The sequence below is a fragment of the Pristis pectinata genome, chromosome 10 (genome assembly GCF_009764475.1).
Source record: "Pristis pectinata isolate sPriPec2 chromosome 10, sPriPec2.1.pri, whole genome shotgun sequence".
NCBI lineage: Eukaryota > Metazoa > Chordata > Chondrichthyes > Rhinopristiformes > Pristidae > Pristis > Pristis pectinata.
This window is the reverse complement of record NC_067414.1, coordinates 34,802,117-34,826,250: the sequence shown is the minus strand read 5'-3', so window position 1 is coordinate 34,826,250 and position 24,134 is coordinate 34,802,117. Positions and strand designations below refer to the sequence as shown.

Genomic DNA, 24,134 nt, shown 5'->3' with positions numbered 1-24,134 from the left:
GAATAATAATGTAGGACCTATATAATGAATAATAGGGCCCTAGGGAGTATTGAGGAACAGAAGGATCTTGGTGCATGTCCAATGACACCTGAAGTTGGCAGAACAGGTCGATCAGGTGGTAAAGAAGGCAAATGGAATACTTGTCTTCATAAGCTGGGGCATTGAATATTAGAGAGGTTATGGTGCAACTTTATAAAACATTGATGGGGCCACAGTTGGGGTACTGTGTACAGTTCTGGTCATCACACTATAGGAATAATGTGATTACACTGGAGAGAGGGCAGAACAGATTTACCAGGCTGTTGCCTGGTTGGTGCATTTCAATTATGAGGGAGAGACTGGATGGGCTAAGTTTATTTTCCTTGGAGCAGAGAAGGCTGATGGGGGATATAAAATTATGAAGGGCAGAGATAGGATGGGAAGTGAGAAGTTTTTCCCAATAGCAGAAGTGTCTAAAACTAGAGGGCAGAATTTTAGAGTAAGGGTAAGAGGTTTAGAAGGGATGTGAGGAAGAAATTTTTCACCAAGAGGGTAGGTGGAATCTGGAATGCACTGCCTGAGAAGCTGGTGGAAGCAGGTACTTGCCCAACATTTATGAAGTAGCTTGAAGTCAAGTTGCATCAACATGGCATCAAAAGACTGCAGACCATTACTCGTAAATGGGTTTGGTGTAGATAGGTGCTTGATAGCATGGAAAAGATGGACTAAAGGATCTGTTTTTGTGCTGTGTAACTCTATGACTCTAAGACTTTAAGAAATCAATTGTATGATAAGCTAGTTAATTCCAACCTTTCCAATGTTTTTGAAGACTTCATCATAAATGTATACATTGTTATCCAGAAGTTTGTATTCTCCAACGGTTTTAAATCTGGTAACGTAGTCATCCATATCCCAATGTATTAGGTCATATCCATTTATAGAATCCCCAGACTCGTCAAAGTAAAACGGTCTTCCAGCTTCAGTGAAATTCACCATTCTTATTGCTTCCAGTAACTGCAGAAAGAAGGCAAATGATTATTGTACAAACCATTTTAGCAAGGTTGGGAATTGAAAAGCGAGACATAATGATTGTCTGCTGAAATGATTATCTGATATCTGCCATGTGGAGAAAGCCACTAGCATACATAATCATTGCCAACTTAGTAACTGAGGGAACCGCCTCTGTCCCAGTGAGAACTGCACATTTTTTTTTCACTATAAGGACTTTCTACATTAAAAGAGCTTGTGTGATTCAGTAATAAAAAGTTATTCATGCCAAAGTGGCAGATATAATAATTGTAAATTAAGTTTTTTTCACTTATAACATACTACCACTCTGACAAAATCTTTCAAGGTCTTGAAGTATATCAAAATGATAGAAGGTTGATTTTAAGATTTGATAGAGTTTGCTAAAAAATTGGCAGCAAACTTTTTTGCCTGTTCATGTTATGCATTTGAACAGTATCTGTATCAAGCATGCATTTTGACCTGATAGTTCTGAAATCATTGATACTGAATTTGAATACTGAGAGTCACATAGCAAAAGTTACTGTCATTCAAAATGAGTCAAACAATGGGTACAAAGGCAAATCCAACATGAGAATGTGCCCACTACTATGCAGTTAGAGAAATATTTAACAATTACTTTATAGTCAAATAAGAATAACTTTCAGCAAATAAGGAATAATATCAGACTAAAAATATCTACCTTCCATGGTGGAAAATCAAGATTTTTTTGACATACTCCTTCACGACATTTTAGGAGATTTCTCAAAGCTTCTGCAATTGATTTAGTTGCCAAGTATTGTGCATAAGTGACACCTAACTCAATATTATGACTTATATCATCTTTATTTATATTGGCTTCATTTGTTTTGTCACAATTGAGAGGTTGTACCAGTTTCTTCTCCTCCTGAAATAGGCAGTGGTTTGTGTTTGAACTGCATGTTTCTGTGTAGTCTTCGTTTTGCTTTGGACAACTGGAATGAAGTTGCTTGTATTTGTCAATGAACTTGTTAAATCCCTCAGCTGGTGGTCTCAGGTTCCTTAAATGTGTCAGAAAGCCAGGAATGCATCCAGTTTTGAAAGAGAAACCCAAAATGTTTCCTACTGTTTTAATATTCTTCATCTTTGCTACTGCTCTGGACATGGACCAAGCATCACTGGCAATCCACAACCTTTTAATGCCTCGGTGAATGATTTCATTGAACAGTTTAACGACAATTGCTTGTTTAGCAAACAGAACAATAACACTTGCATTAGGAGTGTTTTCAATTTTTGAAATCAAGTTCTGTATCCGTTCATCGCTCTGCGCATCACACACGTAAGTTGGAATCTCTTCTTGAAAACCAATACAAACATTTTGCTTCTGTGCATGTGAAATGAAGTCGGTCATGGCAGACGTGCCATATTCATCATCAGTAGCGATAACCCCAACCCAGTTCCACTTAAAGTAGCTGACAAGTTTGGCCAAAGCCTTCGTCTGATGGATGTCACTGGGCACAGTGCGTAAAAATGATGCAAATCTCCCTTTGTTGCTGAGGATGGAAGCAGATGATGCAAAACTAATCTGTAAAACATACAGAATAAAGGAAAGTGGTTTAATGAGACTTAAGTCAAAGCAAATATTAGGTACACGCAGCACATGGAATTTCATCTGTGATCCTATGGAAGTGTTGGCCTTCCACTGCCTGCAAGGGTGTATGCAAGATGGAGTGGGTGGGGGGCGGGGAGGAAGGGAATAACAGACATACATGGCCCTGCCTCAATAATAATTTAGCACAATAAGAATGTGTTTCATGTGGTTGTCCAAAAGTAGACAAGTTCCTCAACATACCCCTGCCCGCCTGCCTTTTTGACCTAGAATTTCCTTCCCTGCATCAACAAGATAAGGTTTCTTTATTAGTCACATGTACATCAAAACACACAGTGAAATGCATCTTTGCGTAGAGTGTTTTGGGAGCAGCCCGCAAGTGTCGCCATGCTTCCGGCACTAATATAGCATGCCCACAACTTCCTAAACCGTGCGTCTTTGGAATGTGGGAGGAAACTGGAGCACTCGGAGAAAACCCACGCAGTCACGGGGAGAATGTACATACTCCTTACAGCCAGCGGCCGTAATTGAACCTGGGTCGCTGGCGCTGTAATAGCGTTACACTAACCACTACACTACAGTGCATGCCCGTCAACATCAAGCATGGAAGAACTGCTGTATGCTCAATGGGTTCTGTGTGTGAACGTATCCCACATAAGGAGTACTACATTGCAATTTACCACTACACACTATGAAGTGCTGATTACATTCTACAATCAACCATCTACTTCTAAATCAATGTATAGTACATAAAAATCTTGCATGACTCTGTAGATTTTTATCCCATGATCTCTTTATGGTGCATGGAGCACGTTAATAAAGGAGTAATGTCTGCTTAATTGTCCTATTTATGTACATATCAATGATTGCAATATATCCTTCTGCATTACTTAGCAGAAAGCAGCTTTGTCACAGAAGTTCAAAGGATTATTGTTAGCTTGGTGCCTGAACTGAGCTGAATTAGGAAAAGTGTGCAGACTGTAAAGAGCTAGTAGATTTCGTCGAGAATGAGAAAAGTTACATCAGCATCTAGTGATCAATATGTGATATAATCAATGATGACAAAATAATTAAATAAACTGTAAAGGCCATGTGGCCAGATCTTGCTGTGGAAATAATAAGGTAATTCTTGCTGGCTGGAGTCAGTGATTCTGATTGGAATAGTCATCCTGATCCACAGCTGAGCTCCACCTGAAGTCCAACAGAACTTACTGTTCTCCCACCAATAAGCTGGAAGAATTGCCATTCAATTCTATTGTAAGATCAGAACTGGCAGATGATCAGAGTTACCAATGATTTCAATGGGTATTCTAGCCCTGTGGAGCAGGAAGGTGAAGAAATATGTTCTTGATTATTTAATTGTTTCAAAGAGTTTTCATGTCTTTCAACTAAATTTATTTTACTTTTAAAATCATTTTCTTCAGCAGTAATAATTTTAAATATCTCCTAAAGTCAGATCCATTTAAAAGCTACCAAAATGCCTTACAGCTTTGATATGGCCCAAGAGTCCACCCCCAACTTTGCCTTCTGGGTGGGGTTTCAATGGGAACTTGTTGCCATTGAGCTCTCACTGCCCTTCTCAAGGTTGCAGATGGTTATCAAGTCTTCCTGTCAGGGGAGGCATCAGCGTGTGTGGAGCATGAGGAGAGATTCCAAGTGGTGGAACAAACTGGCACAATCCAGCCCCTGTGATGTGCTGATGATGCACACCATTATTAATGTTACAATCATGAACTTACCTGAGAGATGGAGAGTGAGTTGTGAATCTCCAGAATTCCCTTACAAATTTATATTATTTTGCTCTTAGTCTCCTTGTTCTTTGCAAGAATTTGCTGGATTTACTAATTATTTGTTCATTAAACTTACTGCTGGTATTTGAGAGCCCATATGCCTCTTCAGCTCTGTGATTCATGTTAATGGAATGTCAATAATGTACTCAAGAACTGGAATAATTTAAAGTCTCACTCCTCCATTTTATAAATTATTAAGCTGGTGCCTACAGACTAATGCCAGTTGTTCTCAATGGAACTGCCAGTGTTTAACCATTTAATCTGCAGTAACTCTGGGATTTCCATTGTCAAACATACAAATTCTAGACATACTGACAGATTTGAAAGGCTGTATCTGTGAGTTCACTCCACAGGGGGACTCTTCTTACATCCTGTGAAGGTGATCCGACTGCAGGATGCAACATGCTGTTGACTTCAGTGAGATTGGGAAGCTATGGATCAGCAGTCAAAAGGGAAGCTGAATAACTTTTAAAATGATTTCACTTTAAATAGAACAATAGTTACTAAATGTCTTACATACCTGAGGCATGAGCATCACATTAAATATTCTTGCAGTGGGAATTGACAGCTCCGAATATACTTCGCCCACAACTGCTTTTACAATTGGCTTGTAATCAGTGTAGTTGCAATGAACTTCCAGAACATTGCCTGTAGAATTTGACTTGGAAAGTAACTTCATTGCAGCTATTATGGCTTTGGAGGCATCTGAACATGTGTCATATATTTCATATCCAAGTTTAATACCATTTAGTAGTGAAGAGTTGTTTATCATATCAATGGTGTGTATCATAGCCTGGACCCAGATAAAACTCTGGACATCGAATCTTTAAAAGAAAAATACATTATTAATCGCAATGCTTTAAAAAGGTTAATTCATATTGACTGTGGTATTTGCTGTGGTAACTTAGAATGTCAAAAATAATTATTTGAACAAAATTAAAATGTGATGATGTTCATTGAAATTTTAAGCATATTTATGTATTATTTATGCAATTTTGGGATGTGGGCTTTGCTAGCAAGGCCAGCATTTGTTATCCATCCCTAAATGTTCTTGAAAGTGTTGGTGAACCACCCTTTTGAATCTTTGCAGTCTATTTGGTAAAGGTAGCTATCAGGTAAGGAGTTCCAGGAAATAGACGCACCAATGAAGAAGAACTGGTGATGTATTTCCAGAGTAGGATGTTGTATCAGTGTAGTTCTGACAACCCTCAAAATCCTCAACATTTAGAACAAAGCAGCCCATTTAAATACACCTCACAGACCTCCCAAATCCATAACTTCTAAATGCCAAGGGCATCAGGTGAATCGGAGTAGCACAACCTGTACATTCCCCTCACTCACTCATCCAGCACATTCTCCATCACATTCTTGACTTGTGTTGTGTCGAGGGTGGAAAGGCTTTGATATTTAGATTAGTAAGCCACTCATTGCAGGATACCCAGCCCCTGACCTGCTCTTGTAGTCACTGTATTTATGTGACTGGTTCAGTTGAGATTCTGGTCTGTGATGATCCTAGGAGGACTTGATATGGGACCTGATAATTGCAATGCCATTGAATGTCAAGGGAATATAATTGGATTCTCTTGTTGATGATCGTTGCCTACTACATTTGTAGCTTGAATATTACTTGTCACTTATCAACCCATGTCTAAACATTGTCCAGGTCTTGCTGCATGCAGGTGTGACCTGGTTCTTTGCTGAGGAGTTGCAAATAGAATTGAACATTATGCAAGCTTTGGCAAGTATCCATACTTATGGCCTTATATGGTGGGAAGGTCATTGATGATGCGCCTGAATATGGTTAAGCTTACGATGTCAGCCTGTGGAACTCACACCGATAGTCAATGCTAATTTTTTGTGGACCATGTTTTTCTAAATTATTTAACATGATAATCAACAGTTGTTCTGGACTGCAGGGAAACATGCAGAGCTACTCTCCAGGTGTCTCTGCTAGGAAAATTGATTTTCCTAAGATAGGTTCATGACTTGGACTTGGGTGTATAGGGCAAATTTTCCATACATGCAGTGATCACAGAAACATGGAAATGTAGCAAACTGTGAGGATTGTGAAAGGATACAGATAGCCTGAAAAATGAGCAGACACATGACAGAAATTTAATACAGAAATATGTGAAGTATTACATTTCAGCAGGAAGAATGAGTAATGGCAACATAAACAAATGCATAACCTTGAAAGGGGTCTACAACATGGAGATCTGGAGGTGTATGTGCACAGCTTGTTAAATGTGGAAAGGCAAGCTGAGAAAGTAGTTTAAAATGCCTCTAGGATCCTGGACTTTATAGAGACATAGAGATGTCTTCTAAAGAAGTTCCTTGGGATCATGGATAGGAAATGTTTCGGGATATGGACCAAACATGGGCAAATGGGACTAACTAGGATGGGCATCTTAGTCAGCATGGTCAAGTTGGGCCAAAGGGTCTGTTTCTGTGTTGCGTTACTCTATGACTCTAAGTGTAATTTAGGGATGGAGTACTAGAGCAGGGAAATCACTATGAATCTTTCTAAGAAACTAGTTTGGCTGCAATTGCAGCATTGTGGCCAGTTCTTCAGAAGTGGTGTGCAGGAGAGAACTACTGGAATGGTGGCCTGGAGCAGCTACAGTCGTTCTTCTTGGAGGTTGAGAAGAGGTATTATAGAGATTTTTAAAATCATGAATGGTCTAGGAAGAGGAGGAAGAGAGAAACTGTTCACATTGGCAGAAGGATCAAGAAGGAGGGAACAAGATGTAAAAGTAGTTGGCAAAAGAAGCAAAAGAGTCTTGAAAAAAAATTGCAGCAAATGGCTAGGGTCTAGTGTATCCTGCCTAGCTAGGTAATAGGCTCAGATACAATTGGGGCATTCAAAAGGGAACTAGATGAGTTCTTGAAAATACTGTAAACTATTTTCAGTGCTATGGGAAGAGTGCAGGGAAGTGGGACTAGCCAAATTGCCTTTGCATAGAGCTTGTGTAGAATGGCGTGGTCTCCTCCTGTGCTGTAACCTTTCTGCGATCCTATGATCACTAAGGCACACAATAGATTTCAAAAGCACCAGGAAGATGAAGAGCATTACATGCTCACCAAGCCCTATGAGGATCCCGATGATTGTCTGGAGATCAACTTAATCAACATTTTATTTGGGTCTTTCTACCTGCCTCAGAACAAGCCAGTCAGAGGGATGTTGCAAAGTCAGTACAATTTACCATTGCAAGTCCATTGCAAAGCATGTACAGCTTAGCTTCAAAAGTCCAGCTGCCTCTCGGCCAGATGCAAGTAGCTAACTCATGGGAAATGTTTAATTGTATCTAGGTTTTAGAGTGAATTAGTCCATTCCTACTGAGTCAATTTAAAGTTCTTTTCCAATAGCTGGTGGGAAAGTGGACATGCTTGTTGCTTTGTATTGCTACTGTTGTATTGATGGAAAATGTGACAGATTACATAACATTGACATTAATACCTCTTTAGGAAATACTCCTCCCACTTTTGTGCAGACTCAATCAATACCCTCTGTCGCTTCTGGTACCAAACACTAGCATGGCTTGTCCTGCTGGGCCTTTACTAGAGACTGCATTTCACAGCTTTTACATGTCCCTTTGTTTGTGTTCCCTCTGTCTAATAGCCTCCATCAACGGTTTATCACCATGACAACCCAAGCCTCACCATGGAAGTACTTCTTTCATCCTATCCATCCCTCTTCCACCCTCTCTGTAATTTAAAATGTTTTCTCTCTTTCTCAGTTCTGGTGAAGTGTCTTTGATGTGAAGTATGAGCAACACACAAAATGCTGGAGGAACTCAGCAGGTCAGGCAGCACCTATGGAGGGAAATGAACAGCTGACATTTCAGGCCAAGACCCTTCATCAGGATTCATCAGGATCAGAAGTATGAACTCTGTTTCTCTTTTCACAGATGCTGCTCAACCTGCTTGGTGGTTCCAGTATTTTCTGTCTTTTTTTACCTCAGTGAAGCAAGCATGTCCCCTTTCACACTCACCAACTTTTATCGGTGCACTATGGAACATAGAACATAGAACACTACAGCACAGAACAGGCCCTTTGGCCCACAATGTTGTGCCGACATAGCTAATCCTTTCTACCTGCAGAAATCCCATATCCCTCCACTTTCCTCTCATTTATGTGCCCATCCAAGTCCCTCTTAAAAGCCCCCAATAAATTTGCCTCCACGACCTTACCAGACAATGCATTCCTGGCATCCACCACTCTCTGAGTAAAAAACATGCCCCTGACGTCTGTTCTGATCCTACCCCCCCCCCACCTTAAATGCATGCCCCCTGGTATTGGATTGTTCAATAATGAGAAAAAGATATTGCTTGTCCACCCTATCTATGCCCCTCATAATTTTATACATTTCCAACAGATCACCCCTCAGCCTCTGCCACTCCAGAGAAAAGAGCCCAAGTTTGTCCAGCCTTTCCTGATAGCACATGCCCTCTAATCCAGGCAGCACCCTAGTAAACCTCCTCTGAACCCTCTCTATAGCCTCAACATCCTTCCTGTAGTGAGGTGACCACTACATTTGGAGTATTGCATCATATGTTCTATAGAGTTCTATAGAGATGCATCATAACTTCTTGACTCCTGTACTCAATACCTCGATTAATGAAAGCAAGCATTCCATAAGCCTTCTTTACCACCCTATCTACCTGTGTGGCCGTTTTCAGTGAGCCATGGATTTGCATCCCAAGGTGTCTCTGCTCTTTGACACTGTTAAGGGTCTTGCCCTTTAGAGTGTACTGCCTCTTGACATTAGTCCCACCAAGGTGCAACACCTCACATTTATCCAGGTTAAACTATAGAAAGCATCCTATCTGGATGCATCACAGCTTGGTATGGCAACCTCTCTGCCTGGGACCACAAGAAACTTCAGAGAGTTGTGAATACAGTTCAGCACATCACGGAAACCAGCTTCCCCTCCATTGTCTATACTTCCCGCTGCCTTGGCAAAGTAGCCAGCATAATCAAAGACCCCATCCATCCCAGACATTCTCTCTTCTCCCCTCTCCCATCAGGCAGAAGATATAAAAGTCTGAAAGCACGTACCACCAGGCTCAAGGACAGCTTCTATCCTGCTACTATAAGACTATTGAATGATTCCCTAGTATGATAAAATGGACCTTTGACCTCACAATCTACCTCATTATGACCTTGCACCTTGCTGCCTACCTGCACTGCACTTTCTCTGTAGCTTTGACACTTTATTCTGCATTCTGTATTGTTTTACTTTGTACTACATCAATGCACAGTTAACGAATTGATCTGTATGAACGGTATGCAAGACAAATTTTTCACTGTACCTCGGTACAAGTGACAATAATAAACCAATTCCAAGCTTCCTGCAGCCAACTGAAATCTACCTTTTTCAGATGATTAGATAAAAATGTCTTTATTTTATGATTAGTTCTAATTTATAATAATCCCTACGTCACAAGTCAACTTGATTGTTTCTGTAATTTTCCATTTCTTATCTGAAGAGCTCAAAGAACTTGTACCATTTGCGGTGAATAAATTACAAGTGCAACAATGCTATCTTCAACCCTGCATAATATCTTATTGTCAGAAAGCAGATTAATTCTGTGTGCCTCCTTAGGAGCCAAGTCCACAGTAACAGAAGAGTGAAGATAAATCTACAAAAACGCAGCCTGATTTTCCAGCCCTTTGTCCCCATGTAGAATTGCAGAAATCTATGCTCACAAGACCAAACTTTAGTTTCTGGAGATTGTGTTTGCTTTTACATTTCTGAGTACAAGAGGAAAAATCACAGAGAGCCCTTGAGTAGTGCTCCTGAGTTGTGCCATCACCTCTTCAGAAAGGAGTTAAACTTTGGCATATTTGAGATACAATTTTGGCACATAGTTTCACACTCTTTACACAGGTTAGCTTTCATAGTTTCCTGTTAATGTTAGGGAATTGCATTATGAAAAGAAAAAATTAAAAATGTTAATATTTGTTAGCTTCTAAATTTTGCAAACCACACCAGAAAGCATCACAATGTTTTTTTTTGAGTTACTCTAACAAAAATGATAAGTCTAGGATTGCATGTCATTGAATCATTGAACCATGTAGTCTGCAACCTTATTAGTACTCTTGGCATTGTGTGTTTGTGAGATTCATATCCTCTCTCATAGAAATCCAAGGTGTGTTACATGTATTGTGAAGAAATCCTGGACAGTACAAGAAATAGAATTAATGAAAATTCAAACACAGATGTAATGGGACTGGCAGCACAGCTGAGTACCTGGTCTAAGGACCTGCCTGATCCCAATTTGGGCCAATTAATTTTGGAGTGTCACTGGGTTCCAGATTTATTTTGTTAATCAATTGCAGTTTCAGGAAAGTAGCAGGTAATAAATAAAACAATTAAATTTTCCCCCAAATTCTTTAGAAAGCCCTAGTTAAATGTTCTTCTTTTGTCATTGTCATACAATGTGAAAAAAAACTCATATTTAAATGTGCTGTCTTGTAACCCTGATTAAATAAAATCAAATGATTTCAGTTATGGGCATAAGTAAATGAATTGATGAGCCAACAGCCCAGTGACAGATTGATTGTGTTTTTATGAAGAAGAGGTGGACCCCAAAACTAATCTCACCTTCCACTCATGATGGCTTCCACATGTATTACATAACAACCACACAAAGAGTGGAAGAAATACTCCATTCCTCAATCCTTCATCACTAACCTCAGTTCTCAGCAAAGGAAAAGGGCAAAAATAACACAGACCAGAGCAGTCATCCCGCAAACGGATGCCAATATTCAATATACAAGCTGACTTTGGGAATGTCTGTGAAAGTGGAAAAAAAATGGGCAATGAAATTGATTTTGTTTTCATCAAAAACCTCTCTGAGCAGCCAAATGTTTTCTTTTGACATCAAATAATTAGATGAACTTGCCTCATCACCATTCTTCTTGTCAACTTAGATTACTATATAACATGTTAAACCTCTTCTAATTGAAATCTAAACTCCAAATCATACTGGATCAAACTAGTTTTGTTAATAACTCTTTATTGCACTAAGAAATCAAAAGTATGAGCAACAAAATACTTACCCTGTGCATTCTAGAGGGTCTGGTTTAAGGAGATTTAAATTCTTCACCTGCTGATGGACTGGAAATAATCCCCCAATGACGATATCTCCTGGGCTTTTGGCTCCTATAAGATCATCAGCTACATTGCATGCTTTAACTGAGAAGCACAGGAAGACCCAACACCAGGCACAGGCAGCCTTCAGAGTGAACATGATCCTTTGGCAGCGTTTTATGCAACTAAATAAAAATAAAAATACAATAAGCATTAAACCTTGTGAGAAATTATACTTTTCATTCTTGTAACCTTTGGTGATGTGTTCTTACCAATATGTCTAAGAGACGATTAAAACAGTTGCCTTCTTCGATCTTGGGCACAATCAAACCACACCCTTTATTGACTGTGCAATGTTATACTGAAGGGTTTTCTGTGTTTTTTAAACGTTGGGCAACTTTTACTTTGATAGGTAAGTTCAGGGAAGGGATGTCTCAACAAGACTAATTAACATATGAAGAGATATTTTTCACACACTTCCTGTAATCTCTCTCAGGCCTTTTAACTGTTGCTGTGTATTAGAACACTTGATTAAATATTGATGCAATTTTAGAATGGTGAAACAACGATTCTAGGCTCAGCTTATATGCCTTTATTTTCTGTGTGTGAAACGTAAGCAATAACCTGAAAGCAATGTTGTGAAAATTGAGACCTATGGCATTGGCAGTGTAATATATCAACATCTTGTGCTCCTCTGAGTGGTAACAAACTTCCTTGTGTCCAACTCGTTCTGTACAGTTCTGATCTCCTTTTCCAAAAAAAGATTATATTTGCCATTGAGGGAGTTTAGGGAGGAAAATTCACTAGAGTGGCTCCAGGGATGGCCAGTTTGCCAAAATGAGGAGAGGTTGAACAGACTGGGACAACATTTATAGTTCAGATGAATGGGAGGAAATTTCCGTGAAACTTATAAAATTCTTAAAGGGCTTGACAAGCTAGATGTCGGGAACTTGTTTCCCCTGATTGAGCAGTCTAGAGGAGCACAGATTTAGAATAAAGGGCAAGTCGTTTAGGGCTGAGATGAGGAGAAACTTCTTCAGTCAGAAGATGGTGAACCTCTGGAATTGTCTGCACTGGAGGGCTGTGGAGCCTTAGCTGTTGTGCTCATTCAGAGCAGTGAGCAAGAGATCTCTGGATATTAAAGGAATCAATGGACAGTGTTGAGACAGGCAGAGTAAGCTCGAAGGGCCAGACAGCCTATTCCTGCTCCTTTTTGTTACTATCTCATTGTCTGAGACCTACTCATTGCTTGTGGAATGGTCAAAGCTACAAGGCCTTGCAATCTTTAAATAGCATGCAGCCACAAAAATGTAGTGTACTTGTGGGACTAGCTATAGAGCAACTCAGAGAGTCCTATCGGACCAGTATGAACCAGCTTATTGTGTGTTTAAGTCACATACAAGAGGAGAAATTTCTACGCCCTTTAGTTCATTTAGTCTGTCTTTCCACAGTGAGCCTTAAGTGGATTTCTAATAACTTTAATTTCTATTCATTGACAAGTCATCAGCCCAGTTCCTTCTCGAAATTCACAAATATTTCCCTTTCTGTCACCGATGCTGGTAACCTGTTCCACATACTTCAGGCTCCTCTTGCATTTCCTGTTTCCTTCTTGACTTTCAAATTTGATTACTTGAACTTAAATTATCTGTTCTTACTGCTTTCAAAGAATCATAGAATGATAACAACATCGAAAGAGGCCATTCAGCCTGCCATGTCTCTGCCTGCTCTCTACCAGAGCAACTTCCTACTTCCATTCTCCAGCCCTTTCTCCATAGACTTGCAAATTTTTCTTCATTATATACTGTATTTATCTAATTCTGTCTTGAAAGCCATAATAGAATCACTTCCATCACTGCAGCTGATGCAGTTCAATCACATGCTGCATAAAGAAGTTTTTCCTTGTATCACTCTTAATTCCCTTTCCCTTTATTTTGTACCTCTGACCTCTAAGGCATTTTAAAGCACTTATAGACTTTCTTTATGGAGTATTTACAAAATTAGACATTGTTATAATCAGCCTTTTAGCACAATTGTGGATGTTGCTCTTAGATGGTTGAGGACGAGGGTCATTCCTGGCCACTGGAGTGAAAGGTGGTGTGTAGAAACTCTCATGTTCATTTAGGCCAACCACGAGTTGGACCACTATCCAAATGAATTGCTAATATGAAAATTGGTATTGGTATTGGTATTGGTATTAGTTTATTATTGTCACTTGTACCGAGGTACAGTGAAAAGCTTGTCTTACAAACCGATCGTACAGGTCAATTCATTATACAGTCACATGACTGAACTTGAAATGGTAAGTTGTTACTCAAGGCAGGACAAAGTGCATTCTCACTGTTATATGATATTTGCATGTCTTGCTAATACATCAATAAAGCTTTTAAAACCAGTAAGCTGAGACATCAGTAAAGAAAATGGTGCCCAGTATTGCTGTCTGTGCCTGTCAGTTCTGAAGGGAAACACTGCCTTTCAGCTGCTCTCAGGTGACTATGTCCTAACTTTCAAATCGATTGGCATGAAGAGACTTGCTCTTCCCAGAAAGGCAGCGAATTTCTTGAGCAGGTTGTGGACAACAATGTTTTTCTCCAACAATATGTTGAAGAAGCCATAATGAGGGTAACCATGTTAGATTTTGTAATGAGCAATAAGTGGGATGTAGTTAACAGCCTCATGATGCTTGCATATTTATCCAATCATGTTCAAAATGGCAAAAATGTGTGATTGAATATAAATTGAGGGTATCAACGTCCATTATTAAAGTGGAAGAAATATCTTGGCAATTGATAAAGTCTGCACGTAAGCAGTTGAATGAGTAAATCCAGAGGCTGCTGCAAGTGATTCATTATTCCTCCAGGTATAACCTTCTCCTAAGTAATATTCAGAAATTAATAATGTGATGATGGTCTCAACTATTTAGGAAGTATCTTGACAGATAATATTAGATCTTGTTGAATAGGTGAAATAGATTATTTCAATGGCTTATTAAACCATAATTATTGATTAACAATTTCTCTTGCCTTCAATTGGTAGTAGATATTTGGAGCTTTCTTCATTAAACACCAATCATTGGTGAATCAGTATTTAAATGTAGATCTAAGATAGATTTTTGTCAACCAAAACTTCTAAGGGATATGTGATAATGGAAGATACATGGAATTGGGTAACAGATCATTCGTGGCTGCACTGAATACAATTACAAGCTTTGAGAGAGGAAAATAGCTTCCCCCATTCCTTTGTTCTGAGACTTAATTTTGCTTCCTGTAAAATGATTTAAATTCAGTGAATGGTTTAAATTCAATGAATGATGTAAATTTGGTACATGTTTACCAGTGTTGTTTCTCTTTTGCTTTGTGTGCAGATTCTTTAGTCCAATTGATAGATGGTCTCCTTGCTGCTTCACTTGCTCCCTGACATTACAGACCCACAGTTAAGGGAGTGGAATTCAAACTGATTCCAGGTGAAACTTTTTTTTTAATTTTTAGAAAAAATTTTATTTATAGCGAGGTAACAGGCCCTTCTGGCCCAACGAGTCCGTGCAGCCCATTTTAAACCCCAAATTAATCTACCCGTACATCTTTAGGATGTGGGAGGAAACTGGAGCACCCGGTGGAAACCCACGCAGACACGGGAGAATGTATAAGCTCCTTACAGACAGCAACAGGAATTGAACCCCGATCGCTGGCGCTGTAATAGTGTTGTGCTAACCGCTATGCTACCGTGCCGCCGGGCCACGGTATGCAGTGTGAGCCATAAAAGTTATTCCTTGATTGCTCACACTAAACCTTGAGCTAATAGAAGACTTGTTTAAAGTTATGCAGTAAACTTCAGTCAAGACTATTACAATATGTCCAAGAGCCATTCCAGTGTATCGCCATAGTAACTTCATTGTTGGGAGGTTGGATAGGCTGGAAACTAGGCCAAGCTGTGGAGTGGTTCAGTACTTTAATGAAGCTCCTACCTCCTTGGGATAGGATTGTTTGTTGTAAGAATTAATGACATGCTTCAAATCAAATTGGCAAGGCTTTAGCTAACAAGTGGTGATCATTTATTTTTAAGTGCATTTTTCTTTCACCACCTTGTTCAAGGTGTAAAACAAGGCTGGCCTTCATCAGTCAGGGCATTGAGTATAGGAGTTGGGACATTATGTTGCATTTTTATAAGTCATTGGTGAGGCTGCACCCGAAGTACTGTGTACAGTTTTGGTCACCCTGTCATAGGAAAGATGTGGTTAAACTGGAGTGCAGAGAAGATTTATAAGGATGTTGCCAGGACTGGAGGGCTTGAGTTACAGGGAGAGGTTGGCCAGGCTAGGTCTTTATTTCTTGGAATGTAAGAGAATGAGGGATGACCTTATAGAAATGTTTAAAATTATGAGAGGCATTGATACGAGACCTAGGACTCAACACCTCCCTCTGTAACTGGATCCTTGACTGTCTAACCAACAGACCGCAATCAGTGAGGATAGGCAGCAATACCTCCAGCACGATTATTCTCAACACTGGTGCCCCACAAGGCTGCGTCCTCAGCCCTCTATTCTACTCCCTATACACTCATGACTGTGTGGCCAGATTCTGTTCTAACTCCATCTACAAGTTTACAGATGATACCACTGTTGTAGGCCGTATCTCAAACAGCAATGAGTCGGAGTACAGGAAGGAGATAGAGAGCTTAGTGGAATGTTGTCATGACAACAGCCTTTCCCTCAATGTCAACAAAACAAAAGAGCTGGTCATTGACTTCAGGAAAGGGGGCGGTGTACATGCACCTGTCTACATCAATAGTGCTGAGGTCGAGAGGGTTGAAAGCTTCAAGTTCCTGGGAGTAAACATCACCAACAGCCTGTCCTGGTCAAATCACGTAGATGCCATGGTCAGGAAAGCTCACCAGTGCCTCTACTTCATCAGGAGGTTAAAGAAATTTGGTTTGTCGCCTTTGATGCTCATTAACTTTTACCAATGCACCATAGAAAGCATCCTATCTGGAGGTATCATAGCTTGGTATGGCAACTGCTCTGCCCAGGACCGCAAGAAGCTGCAGAGAGTTGTGGACATGGCCCAGCGCATCACGGACACCAGCCTCCACTCCTTGGATTCTGTCTTTACCTCTCGTTGTCTTGGCAAAGCAGCCAGTATAATCAAAGACCCTACCCACCGGGGACATTCTCTCTTCTCTCCTCTTCCATCGGGTAGGAGATACAGGAGCCTGAGAGCACATACCACCAGACTTAAGGACAGCTTCTACCCCACTGTGATAAGACTATTGAACAGTTCCCTTATACAATGAGATGGACTGTGACCTCACGATCTACCTTGCTGTGACGTTGCACCTTATTGCACTGCACTTTCTCTGTAGCTGTGACACTTTACTCTGTACTGTTATTGTTTTTACCTGTACTACATCCATGCACTCTGTACTAACTCAGTGTAAGAGCACTGTGTAATGAATTGACCTGTACGATCAGTTTGTAAGACAAGCTTTTCACTGTACCTCGGTACAAGTGACAATAATAAACCAATACCAATACCAATACCAACAGTCTTTTCTCCAGGGTAGGAAAGTCCAAAAATAGGGGGCATAGGTTTAGAATGAGAGGGGAAAGATGTAAAAGGGACCTGAGGGACAACTTTTTCATGCAGAGGGTGCTGAGTATGTGGAACGAGCTGCCAGAGGAAGTGGTTGAGGCTGGTACAATAGTATCATTTAAGAAGCACTTCTATAGGTACATGGAGGGGCAGGGTTTAGAGGGAAATAGACTGAACGCAGGAAATTGGGACTAGCTGAGTAGGCACCATGGTTGCCATGGACTCGTTGGGCCGAAGGGCCTGTATCCGTGCTGTATTGCTCTATGACTATGACCCTAAGGCAATTGCAAGACATAAAAGATCTCCATGCAAATGCAAAATAATTGAAGAAATAAATGTATTTATTACACCTCTCTGTAGTCAAGGCCACCTTGGCACAAATAGATAAATCTCAGTAGTCCACAGATTAAAACAAATATTGGGAGTTAAAAAATATTTCAGGCTATCTTTGTTCTCCAAACTTGTTTTGTTATCGTGATGGCAGTCAGGTGAATAATTTTTGCATCTTGTTCAGGCTAAACTAATTAAGAATTTTTTTTCAATTTGTATAATCTCAAATTAATCCCACTCTATTGTCCCCATTGCCAAGTATTTTTTTTCCTTTTAAGCATTATCCAATTTTCTTTTAAAATGATATTATTGAGTCTGCTTGCTCCAACTTCCAGACAGGGCTATCCAGGCCAAAACCATTCACCTAACAAGAAAGTGTTTTCTTCATTTGCAAACCATCTAACTTCTTTTGCTCATCTTAACCATTTGTGAATCAGATAGAAAAAATTTAAAGAGGGTGCTTTAACAGAAAGTCTTGGGATTCATGTATTAAAAGTCAAAAAATAGTGATGTATGTGTGAATTTATAGGTTAAAATTTAAAAAGAAATCTCTTTCTTCATTCATTTACATTCACTTGCTATTTGGTGAAATGATAGCAAAGCCACTTTTTCATATTGTTAAGTTTTGTTTTGCTGTTGTGATGATTTAATTACCTTTGCACATCTCTATGCTCAGTAATAAATAAAGCTTTCTCAGTACATTTTGCATGTGAAACAATACACGGTCTTACCTTCTACCTATTATATTTTGAGATTTCAGTGGAGCAATCCCTGAACAAACAGATTAATTGTCTTGCTTGCTGCAGGATAGAGAGATTGCTGGCCTCTGTCATGTCCATGATGACATCAACAAATTAATTGAGATATTTGTGGGTTAGCAGAACTGGGGGACCAGCATTCCATTTATTCAGTGTCATTGTTTCAGAAACATTACCCGTAAGTAAATAATCCACTCCCTACCTGGAGGCAGTCAAAGTAGCTGGAGCACATCAATAATTTTGTGATTGTGGGCCAGAATTAAACGTATTCATTCCAGATCAGTTGAACATAATCACATAAATGTGACTCAAAGAGTGTTGGATTAAATCTATATCCAACTTGAACAGCACTTAGATGAAAGGCAAAAACAAATAAGTTGTTTCTTTAGTTGTTTATGTGACTGACATGCACAAATCCCATCACCATAAATGGCAGTCTCCAAAGGAGTGAAGAATTTCAAGAAGAGGAATTGTAATTTGGCTGCCATAGACTGGATACTCTCTCCCAATTGGCCCAAGGACAGAGAAGGCAGTCAGTTACTCAGAAAAAGCAGTGCAAGTTTTTTGGAGTAGGTGTCGTTAGAAAGGCCGTGTTTGTTGTCTGTCTATAAGTGTTAAATAAGACAACAGTGTGCCGTCTTTTTGAACTGCTGCAGTTCTTCTGGTGGAGATACTCCCACAGAGCCTTTGGGGTGAGAGTTCCAGGACTTGGATCTAGTGACAATAAAAGTATGGCAATATATTTCCAAGTCAGGATGGTGTGCAAATTGAAAGGAATTTGCAGATAGCTGTGTTCCCATATATTTGTTGTTCTTGTCTCTTTAGGTGGCAGAGGTCACCAGTTGGGAAGGACTGTCAGTGTAGCCTTAGTGAATAGATGGTGCATTTTAGAGATGGTATGCACTGCACTGCGGTGCACTTGTGGTTGAGTAAATGAAAGTTTAATGTGGTGAATAGCAAGTCAAGTGGTCTGCTTTTTCTTGGATGGTGCTGAGATTTTTAGGTGTCATTGGTGCTGGCAAGTGAGTATTCTGTCAAACATTTAACTCGTGCCTTACAAATGGTGTGTCAGGAGATGAATCAGTCAATGCAGGATGTCCTCTGATTTTTTTTCTTGTAGGCGTTATATCCATGGTAATTGTTTCGGCTGAATTTCTGCTCACTGATGAGCCCCCAGAATGTCAGTGGTGGGAACATAGAGTGCAGATGGTAATATCATTGAACATTAAGAAGAAGTGGATAGACTCCCTTGCTAAAACTGAGCAATGCCTGCAACTTGCATGGTGCAAATATTACTCACTGCTTAATATGCCTGAGTAATGTTTAGGTTTTACCGCATGCAGGTGCGGACTGCTTCATCTGTTGAGAAGTTGTGAATGGAATTGGTAATCTGGAATTATCTGTGAATGTCTCCACTACAGAAATTGTAGAGTTGTAGAAATTGTAGGGCAGCACGGTAGTGTAGCAGTTAACGTAACACTATTACAGTGCCAGCGACCCGGGTTCAATTCCCGCCACTGTCTGTAAGGAGTTTGTACGTTCTCCCTATGACTGCGTGGGTTTCCTCTGGGTGCTCCGGTTTCCTCCCACATTCCAAAGATGTACAGGTTAGGAGTTGTGGGCATGCTATGTTGCTGCCAGAAGAGTGCTGACACTTGAGGGCTGCTCCCAGCACATTCTCAGTAACACAAAAAGATGCATTTCACTGTGTGTTTTGATGTACATGTGACTAATAAATAAATAATTTATCTTATTTTATCTTATCTTATCTTATCTTATCTTATCTTATCTTGTCTAAAGAGTGTTGATGAAGCAGCTGAAGACGACTAGGCCAAGACACTACCCGAAACAGCTGGAGCTGGGACTATTGACCACCATGACTATAATCAACTTCTTTTAAGCAAGGTTTGACACCAACTAGTTTTCCCTTAATTTTCATTGCAGTTTAACCTGGACTTTTTATACCACATTTGGTCAAATACTGGCTTGATGTCAAAGACAATCACTCTGGCCTTGAGATAGTCAAGTATCAGAATACTAAGAATTTAAACAGCTACAGTGTTGTAGTTTGCCAGCAAAGTGGTTACTTGCATGAAGTAAGGAAGGTCTTGTATTTATATGATGTCCTTTACAACTTCACAATGCCCAAACCACTAAAAAACTAATGAGGAGAGTGGGATGCCAGCCAGCAGGACATTGGAATAGTCAGGGCTGGTGGATTGGGCTGCAAATGAACAAAGGCAGGGATGGAACTGGGCAATGTTATGGAAGTGATGACATAGGTGTAACTCCACACCAAACCAAGAGAGAATTTGGCTCATCTTTTCCGTATGAGTTTCTTCCAAGAACAATCCAATACTAATCCCATGAATCCACACTTCCTGGTAAGGCAGAATACCAATATCTGTGCAGTTAGTCGGCATGACAAGTGACCTGATGCCTGTCAGGGTTTGTGCGAAATCTGGTCCATGTTAACAGCCAGTCTTCATCTACATTAATATGATGAACTCTCAACCTGCAACATATATCTGGAGGCTGAGTTTTGATCGGTGAATAACCTCTGGGTTTGAGGGCAAGCAGCAGTAGTACTCAAGTATGTGTTAACCAGGGTTGAGGGTTGGCATGAGATGGGATTCAGAGGGTTTCATGAATGCAGAAGGAGAGGACTCCAAGTTGTTAATATTCATTGTACTTCCCTTAGTAGCATTCATGTTCCTCCTAAATAATTCTTCCATGTGAACTAAGACTTCCGCTTGTTATTTGCCAGATTTTATTAAACAAAGCATTGGCAGTTCACCTTCCTTCATGTACTCCATTAAAACAGCTTTATGCTCCAATATACATCACAAGGATATGAGGCTCCTGCTTGAGGAAGATGAGCACCTAAATTTTTTGAAGTAGCAGCAGCATTACAATAGTCACAAAGTAGTAAAGTTGTGTTACATTTACTATTTGACGACTAAACTCGGTACCATATGGCTCATGCTAACCATATCTTCACCTTCCACCCAACCCCTCATCCATCCCATATTATTTTTCCTCCCCAAGGCTTCTGTCTTGTTTGATTAGATCATATATCATGAAAGAAACATGATCATCAACCTGAAATCCCTTTCTCACAACACCTTCCAATGCAACAGCAGGAGGTGCAAAATCTGCTGCTTTATCTCCTCCCTTCCCACCATCCAGGGACCCAAACTTTCCTTCCAGTTGAACCAGTGATACACTTGTACTTCTTCCAATTTATTGGTGCTCACTAGATGGTTTCCTCAACATTGGACTACCCGGATGTAGATTGGTTGATCACTTTGTGGAACATTTCTGCTCAGTCCACAAGGGTGACCCTGAACTTCCAGCTGCCTACTTTAATTCTCTGTCCCACTGCCACTCTCACCTGTCTTTGGCCTCTGTTCTAATGAAGCCCTTTAAGTGCAAGAAACAAATTCTCATCTTGTGATTAGGACATTACAGCCTTCAGAACACAACAATGAAATGAAGAATTTCAGACAATCAGCCTTTCCATTTTTGTGTCTGAACTGGCCAGTTCCGATGAAAGCTGTTACAATAATTCAGCTTTTCTTGCTCCACAGATGCTGCCTGAACTAGTGGGCATTTCCTGCATCCTTTTTTCATACTTCAGCAGTGTTCAGTATCTCACAGTTAAAGTCATAGAGTCACAGCCCAGACACAGGCCCTTCGGCCTAATGATCCATGCCGAACACAGTGCCCACCCAGTTAGTCCTAATTCTCTGCATTCGACCCATATCCCTCTAAGCCCTGCCCATGCAGGCACCTATCCAAGTGCTCCTTAACTGATACTATTGTACCTGCCTCAACCACTTCCTCTGGCAGCTTGTTCCATATACTCAGCACCCTCTGCATGAAAAAGTTGCCCCTCAGGTCCCTTTTACATCTTTCCCCTCTCACCCTAAACCAATGCCGCCTAGTTTTGGATTCTCCTACCCTGGGGAAAAGACTGTTACCATCCATGTTATCTATAGTTCTCATAATTTTAAACATTTCTATAAGGTCACCCCTCATTCTCCTACGTTCCAAGGAATAAAAACCTAGCCTGGCCAACCTCTCCCTGTAACTCAGCTGCTCTAGTCCTGGCAACATCCTCGTAAGTCTTTTCTGCACTTTTTCCAGTTTAACCATATCTTTCCTATAACAGGGTGACCAAAACTGTACACAGTGCTCCAAGTGCAGCCTCACCAATGACTTATACAACTGCAACATAATGTCCCAACTCCTATACTCAGTGCCCTGACTGATGAAGGCTAGCGAGCTAAACACCTTTTTCACCATCCTGTCTACCTGTGATGCCGCTTTCAACAAACTATATACTTGTACTCCTAGGTCTCTCTGTTCCATTACACTCCCTGGTGCCATTCTATTCATAGTACAAGTCCTACATTGGTTTGACTTTCCAATATGCATCACCTCACACTTATCTGAATTGAAATCCATTTGCCATTCCTCAGCCAACTTCCCTAACTGATCAATATCCCCCTGTAATCTACAATAACGTTCTTCACTATCAACAACACCTCCTAATTTTGTGTCATCTGCAAACTTACTGATCAAGCCTTGTGCATTTGCATCCAAATCATTTATAAAAATAATGGATAACAAGGATCCCAACACTGAACCCTGCAGCACACCACTAGTCACCGGCCTCCATTCTGAGAAACAACCTTCAACCACCACCTTCTGCCTCCTACCTCTGAGCCAATTTTGAATCCACCTAACTAGCTCCTTCTGGATTCCATGGGACCTAACATTACAGACCAGCCTACCATGTGGGACCTTGTTGAAGGCTCTTTTAAAGTCTAAGTAAACAACCTCTACTGCCCTATCCTCATCCACCCTTTTGGTTACCTCTTCAAAAAACTCTGAAAGGTTCGTCAAGCACGACTCTCCACGCACAAAGCCATGCTGACTCCTCCTAATCAGACTCTGTCTATCCAAATGCTGGTAGATCCTGTCCCTCAGAATTCCCTCCAATAACTTCCTCACTACTGATGTCAGGCTGACTGGCCTGTAGTTCCCTAGCTTGTCCTTGCTACCCTTTTTAACCAGCGGAACAACATTAGCCACCATCCAGTCTTCGGCAACTTCACCAGTGGCTAACGATGAAGCAAATATCTCTGCAAGGGCCTCTGCAATTTCTTCTCTAGCCTCCCACAAAGTCCAAGGATGCACTCAGTCAGGCCCTGGGGATTTATCCACCTTAATGCACTGTAAGGCTCAAATACGTCGTCCCTGGTAGTATGAATTTCCTCCAAAACATCTCCACTTGTTTCCCTTATCTCTTGAGCAACCATGATTTTCTTCTCAGTAAACACCAAGGAGAAATAATCATTAAAAATCCTACCCATCTCCTGCAGCTTGAGACAAAAGCAGCCCTGCTGATCTCTAAAGGGACCTACTCTTTCCCTAGCCACCCTTTTACTCTTTATATATCTATAGAACCTCTTGGGATTTTCCTTAACCTTATCTACCAGATCTGTCTCATACCCTCTCTTTGCCCTCCTGATTTCCCTCTTACGTGTATTCTTAATCTTTTTATAGTCATCATGGGATTCATTCATCCCTGACCTCCTAAACCCAGTGTATGCTTCCTTCTTTTTCTTGGCCAGAGCCTCAATATCTCTCATCATCCAGGGTTCCCTAAACTTGCCAGGTTTACCTTTCACCCTAACAGGAACATGATTCTCCAGGACTCTTGATATCACACTCTTAAAAGCTTCCCATTTGCTATTCATTCCTTTCCCTTCAAACAGGCTCACCCAATTGACCTCTGTTAGATTGTCCCTAATTCCCCCAAAATTAGCCCTGCTTCAGTTTAGGACCTTAACCTTGGACCTGTCCTATCCTTTTCCATCAGTATCTTAAAACTAATGGAATTATGGTTGTTAGAGCCAAAGTGCTCCCTGACTGCCACCTCTGTTACTTGCCCTGCCTCTTTCCCCAAGAGGAGGTCCAGTATTGCACCCTCC

At 40.5% G+C, this 24,134-nt stretch overlaps 1 protein-coding gene across 2 annotated transcripts in view; it reads right to left on the bottom strand.

The window, feature by feature from the left end:
• LOC127575061 (G-protein coupled receptor family C group 6 member A-like) overlaps positions 1-18,178 on the bottom strand; it is a 29,555-nt gene extending 11,377 nt beyond the window's left edge. The window contains exons 1-5 of one of the 2 annotated variants that reach the window (XM_052024699.1): positions 18,106-18,178; positions 11,429-11,644; positions 4,883-5,186; positions 1,688-2,548; positions 790-993 (exon numbers count right to left, since the gene is read on the bottom strand). In XM_052024699.1, coding sequence (XP_051880659.1) covers positions 790-993; positions 1,688-2,548; positions 4,883-5,186; positions 11,429-11,619 — 1,560 coding nt within the window. In that variant the 5' untranslated portion in view covers positions 11,620-11,644; positions 18,106-18,178. Of the gene's footprint in view, positions 1-789; positions 994-1,687; positions 2,549-4,882; positions 5,187-11,428; positions 11,645-11,731; positions 11,815-18,105 lie in introns of those variants that run through there. The other variant, XM_052024698.1, reaches the window with a different exon arrangement.
• Positions 18,179-24,134: the final 5,956 nt, after the last annotated feature.